The sequence below is a fragment of the Rana temporaria genome, chromosome 7 (assembly GCF_905171775.1).
Source record: "Rana temporaria chromosome 7, aRanTem1.1, whole genome shotgun sequence".
NCBI lineage: Eukaryota > Metazoa > Chordata > Amphibia > Anura > Ranidae > Rana > Rana temporaria.
Genome location: NC_053495.1, coordinates 7,219,194 through 7,225,533, shown reverse-complemented (window position 1 = coordinate 7,225,533; position 6,340 = coordinate 7,219,194). Strand labels below are relative to the sequence as shown.

Sequence of the window (6,340 nt, the reverse complement as noted above, 5' to 3'; positions counted from 1 at the left end):
CTGTTACAGATCCGCCCCCTGATTGGATCTCAGGAGCCTCTGTTACAGATCCACCCCCTGATTGGATCTCAGGAGCCTCTGTTACAGATCCGCCCCCTGATTGGATCTCAGGAGCCTCTGTTACAGATCCGCCCCCTGATTGGATCTCAGGAGCCTCTGTTGCAGATCTCTGCCCCCTGATTGGATCTCAGGAGCCTCTGTTGCAGATCTCTGCCCCCTGATTGGATCTCAGGAGCCTCTGTTACAGATCCGCCCCCTGATTGGATCTCAGGAGCCTCTGTTACAGATCCGCCCCCTGATTGGATCTCAGGAGCCTCTGTTGCAGATCTCTGCCCCCTGATTGGATCTCAGGAGCCTCTGTTGCAGATCTCTGCCCCCTGATTGGATCTCAGGAGCCTCTGTTGCAGATCCATCCCCTGATTGGATCTCAGGAGCCTCTGTTACAGATCCATCCCCTGATTGGATCTCAGGAGCCTCTGTTACAGATCCATCCCCTGATTGGATCTCAGGAGCCTCTGTTACAGATCCATCCCCTGATTGGATCTCAGGAGCCTCTGTTACAGATCCATCCCCTGATTGGATCTCAGGAGCCTCTGTTACAGATCCGCCCCCTGATTGGATCTCAGGAGCCTCTGTTACAGATCCGCCCCCTGATTGGATCTCAGGAGCCTCTGTTGCAGATCTCTGCCCCCTGATTGGATCTCAGGAGCCTCTGGTGCAGATCTCTGCCCCCTGATTGGATCTCAGGAGCCTCTGTTACAGATCCGCCCCCTGATTGGATCTCAGGAGCCTCTGTTACAGATCCGCCCCCTGATTGGATCTCAGGAGCCTCTGTTGCAGATCTCTGCCCCCTGATTGGATCTCAGGAGCCTCTGTTGCAGATCTCTGCCCCCTGATTGGATCTCAGGAGCCTCTGTTACAGATCCATCCCCTGATTGGATCTCAGGAGCCTCTGTTACAGATCCATCCCCTGATTGGATCTCAGGAGCCTCTGTTACAGATCCATCCCCTGATTGGATCTCAGGAGCCTCTGTTACAGATCCATCCCCTGATTGGATCTCAGGAGCCTCTGTTACAGATCCATCCCCTGATTGGATCTCAGGAGCCTCTGTTACAGATCCATCCCCTGATTGGATCTCAGGAGCCTCTGTTACAGATCCATCCCCTGATTGGATCTCAGGAGCCTCTGTTACAGATCCGCCCCCTGATTGGGTCTCAGGAGCCTCTGTTACAGATCCGCCCCCTGATTGGGTCTCAGGAGCCTCTGTTACAGATCCGCCCCCTGATTGGATCTCAGGAGCCTCTGTTACAGATCCGCCCCCTGATTGGATCTCAGGAGCCTCTGTTACAGATCCGCCCCCTGATTGGATCTCAGGAGCCTCTGTTGCAGATCTCTGCCCCCTGATTGGATCTCAGGAGCCTCTGTTGCAGATCCATCCCCTGATTGGATCTCAGGAGCCTCTGTTACAGATCCATCCCCTGATTGGATCTCAGGAGCCTCTGTTACAGATCCATCCCCTGATTGGATCTCAGGAGCCTCTGTTACAGATCCATCCCCTGATTGGATCTCAGGAGCCTCTGTTACAGATCCATCCCCTGATTGGATCTCAGGAGCCTCTGTTACAGATCCATCCCCTGATTGGATCTCAGGAGCCTCTGTTACAGATCCGCCCCCTGATTGGATCTCAGGAGCCTCTGTTACAGATCCGCCCCCTGATTGGATCTCAGGAGCCTCTGTTACAGATCCGCCCCCTGATTGGATCTCAGGAGCCTCTGTTACAGATCCGCCCCCTGATTGGATCTCAGGAGCCTCTGTTACAGATCCGCCCCCTGATTGGATCTCAGGAGCCTCTGTTACAGATCCGTCCCCTGATTGGATCTCAGGAGCCTCTGTTACAGATCCATCCCCTGATTGGATCTCAGGAGCCTCTGTTACAGATCTATCCCCTGATTGGATCTCAGGAGCCTCTGTTGCAGATCTCCGCCCCCTGATTGGATCTCAGGAGCCTCTGGTGCAGATCTCTGCCCCCTGATTGGATCTCAGGAGCCTCTGTTGCAGATCTCCGCCCCCTGATTGGATCTCAGGAGCCTCTGTTGCAGATCTCCGCCCCCTGATTGGATCTCAGGAGCCTCTGGTGCAGATCTCTGCTCCCTGATTGGATCTCAGGAGCCTCCATTAACAGATCTTTGTCCCCTTTTAGGTGACCTGGAATAATTGCTTCTTAGAAGAAGTTAAACTCCAGAGAAATGATTCATTACTCAGATAAATTCCCAAGAATTGAATCGGCCGCATTTATGATCTACTAAAAGATTTGTATTTCTGTCCATACAGTATTGAGATTCCCAGCTCTGTCACACAGCAGCAGAGCCTCTCTAGCAGGGCAGGAGACCAGATTTTTTTTTTCTGTGCTGCAGTTCACACCTGGCATTGGCGGGTTGGTCGCATTTTTACAGTTTTCCCAACCGCCGATCAACACCACGCACAATTGTTAAAGCAGTAAGTGGGTGGAGCTGTGCTATATAGGCCGGTATTTGGCCGTTTTGGAGAAATCGGCCTATTTTTTTTCCAAATTAGGCCGATATTTAACATGGTTGCTAGCGGTGCCACGGCTCCGGAGCTAGGCCGAAGCCGCGGCCTTTCCTGATGCTGTGACCGCGGCGGCAATCCGCTGATTGCCGCCGCGGTCACAGCATCAGGAAAGGCCGCGGCTTCGGCCTAGCTCCGGAGCCGCGGCCATCTTGGTACACCCAGCGCGGCAGCCAACCAGCCGGCCTGTAACAGCCAATCGGCGGCTGCCACTGCCGACATCCTCCACTCTGAAAAAAAAAAGTCCCCTGACGTGCTGCGCGCCCTGCCTACAAACCCCAGAATGCAGCGCGGGCCGGTTACTGATAGACACCAATGAGGTGGCACTGATGGATACTGATAGGCTGCTCTGGTGGGCATTAATGAGGTGGCACTAATGGGCTGCACTGACAGGCTGAACTGGTGGGCACTAATGGGCTGCACACCACCACTCTACCCTAAACAATACCAACCTCCCCACCTCTTCACCCTAGATTTGCTAAAATGAAGGGAAAAAAAATCGGCCTAAAATATCGGCCAGAGAAAAACCCATATTGGTCGACCTCTAGTGTCAGCATAGGGCCGCACCAAAGAATAATTAGCGCTTTTTGCAGAGTGCGGCAGGCGTTGGCGCTCTGCGACTGCCTCCAATTCTATTGAAGCGCACTGCAGACACACTGACGGTATTTGCAGCATATATCAGGAGCAGATGCAAGGCGGCAAAAGTGATCATCCCCTATTCTTAGCATAGTGTGAAAAAAAAAAATCCCACCGGGCATCCGAAGTGATTGTAAACGCTCACATATACCCAGTGAAGTGACTGGCCTCAGGTGATAGAGATGAAACAACTCTACATAAGTTGTATCTGTTTTATCTGCAGCCTTCAGATTCGGTTTTAGTGAATGTCCCCCGTTGTAGGTGTTCTGTGCTATTGGGTCTCATGTTCGTTGTCTCCGCAGATACGGCGTATGCAAAGAACCAGGATACGGGTCAGTGGTATTACTTCGATGACAGCAGTGTGTCTCCGGCCTCTGAAGATCAGATTGTGGTGAGTGTTCGTTGTGTGTGTTTGGGGGGGGGGGATGGTCCTCTGCCATGTTGTCCTATGTCAGTGATGGAGAACCTCGGGACCCCAGATGTTTTGGAACTGCATTTCCCATGATGCTCAAAGACACTGCAGAGTGCATGAGCATCATGGGAAATGTAGTTCCAAAACATCTGGGGTGTCAAGGTTCGCCATCACTGGCCTATGTGAACCCTCCCTCGTCATCCTGTTCTGGTCACGCCCTGGACGCGGCTCATTTCTCTTCCGTTCATGGACGGACACAGAAGCATCTTAACCTTAGGGTATTATCCTCCTCCTAGGAGATTGACTAGGTAGAAAACACAGCATGTTAAGTGTTAAACACTCCGCACAGTACACCTCCCCAGGGGGTGGCATTTTGGCCCCTTTCACACTACCGCGACTTCAAAGTTGCACGATTTTTGCTGCGATTTTTCAGGGAATGCCTGTGTCAACTTGCATTAAAGTCCTACTTGAAACCCGCACGCCGTCAAATGACGTCCGAAAAGGGGATCTGTTATCCTGGGTGGACGTCATATGACGTCCTGTACTTTGTGTGGGGATATCTGTATGATGGGTGTGCCTAGAGGCATCATTCAGATATCATTTTTCTTCCGGCGGCGATCCTGCGCACTGTAAGAACAATCATAGCGGCTTGATCGTTCTTACAGGCAGTGGGAGGGGACATCCCCGCCGCCATCTGGTGCTTCTCCGGGCTTTCCTGTCCCATCGGGGGCCCGGAGAGATGATCGCCGTCCGCCGGATGTGCAGCATAGAGATGACTGGTGACCACATGGTCACCAGTCATCTCTATGACCGTCGGAGGCCCGGGCGCGATGTGATGACGTCACGCCCGGGGGTCCCCCATAATCTTCGATTGCCCGGGGGTCCCCCATAATCTTCGATTGCCCGGGGGTCCCCCATAATCTTCGATTGCCCCCCATAATCTTCGATTGCCCGGGGGTCCCCCATAATCTTCGATTGCCCCCCATAATCTTCGATTGCCCGGGGGTCCCCCATAGTCTTCGATTGCCCGGGGGTCCCCCATAGTCTTCGATTGCCCGGGGGTCCCCCATAATCTTCGATTGCCCGGGGGTCCCCCATAATCTTCGATTGCCCGGGGGTCCCCCATAATCTTCGATTGCCCGGGGGTCCCCCATAATCTTCGATTGCCCGGGGGTCCCCCATAATCTTTGATTGCCCCAGGGGGCCCCCCCTGAGTTGTCAGTCCGCCCCTGAACATACACAGCTAAAGAATTTGTCAATATGATTCATCTATTTCTTGATTGCACAGCTAATCAAGCAATATATGAAAAGAACACCTTTTCAGAGTTCCTTTAGATGTGCATGCTCATCCCTGCAGGCGATTGGGTGCTGCAGCGATGACTAACATGCACGTCTAAAGGGATGCTGGAGATGTGTCTTTTCATATGACATTCAAAGCAGGGTGTTGTGCCCTTTGCATGTTGATCTGGTGTGTATTACATTTGCGCTTTTAACCTTTTTTCATCCTTCTTTTTATTTTATTTTTTTCCTCCCATCCAGACAAAAGCGGCCTACGTACTGTTCTACCAGCGGCAGGACGGTGCCAGCGTCAAAGCGCCCTCGCCTTTGCCCGCGGCGTCCCTGGGTTCTCCCCCAGCCGACGAAGCTTTAGGGGAGGAGGAGACACAGCAAGACAATGACTGTATGGACACCAACTAGAGAACTTTCTGTAGCGCCCCCCCTCCGTTGTCTGGAGTAATGCAGTGCGTCCGCCCTGAGATGTACATACTACCCCCTGATTACCGTTCCTGGATCGTCCAACCGGCATTGAGGGGGGGGGGGAGGGGGCTACTGCTGCCGACAGACAGTACAGAACGGGAGGCCCCTCCCCTGAGGAGGAGGAGGCGGGACTCTAGAGCGGGAGATGGTCATGTATCTGGTTTGGTGCCTGTGTTTATGCTCAGCAGAGGAATATTTCTTTAATCCTGGCTTTAATTCTTTATTTTTTTTTTCCTCCCTCCATGTTTTTGATTTGAACACGACGATGAATTGAAACACCAGCAGACTATGAAAAGTTTATATTTTTTAATACAAAGTACTGTAGCGCTCGCTAGAAACAATGATCTCGGCTCTTCTTCGGAAACGGCCGCCCGGGAGGGGGAGGGGGAAAAAAACGATCACTTTTCTGACGCTGCCGAGTTTGAAGTGTGAATGGCCGATGCCACGAGATTGCAAAAGACCGTTAAATAGCAAATTTAAAAACTAAAAAAAAAAAATTATATATATATAAAAAAAAAAAATGCATCCGCTTAGGAAGCCGGCTTTCTTTTTTTTTTTTGTTCCCGTTTTTTTGGGGGTGGGGCCTATTTATTGATCAGAACAGTATTTAAAGGCACACGCACAGTGACTTAGACGCAAAGGAATTGGGTGTGGTATCTACAGGCGGAATGGGGGAGCTGATGGTTCATTAAACATGATCAAAGCCTCCTGGATCGAGTGTTTTCCTTTGTCTTCCTGTGTCATCGATCGACTCAACCGCGTTCAGGAACCGGCCTCCGTCCGCTAATGGGGTGCCATAAGGGTCTTTGGCTGCGAGAAGAAACTTCTGTTTAAAGTGGTTGTAAATTGCATGCTCCCCCCCCCCCGATCCTCTTTTTTTTTTTTTCTGATTTTCCTACTTAAGGTGTACAGGTTTATCTACATTTCTTTACAGCCATTGGAAGGCC

At 51.8% G+C, this 6,340-nt stretch overlaps 1 protein-coding gene across 1 annotated transcript in view; it reads left to right on the top strand.

Annotated features, from left to right (window-relative positions):
• Positions 1-6,104, top strand: part of USP4 (ubiquitin specific peptidase 4) — a 40,816-nt gene extending 34,712 nt beyond the window's left edge. The window contains exons 21-22 of the mRNA XM_040358813.1: positions 3,526-3,614; positions 5,175-6,104. Of these exons, the coding sequence (XP_040214747.1) occupies positions 3,526-3,614; positions 5,175-5,333 (248 nt within the window). The 3' untranslated portion in view covers positions 5,334-6,104. The remainder of the gene's footprint in view (positions 1-3,525; positions 3,615-5,174) is intronic.
• Positions 6,105-6,340: the final 236 nt, after the last annotated feature.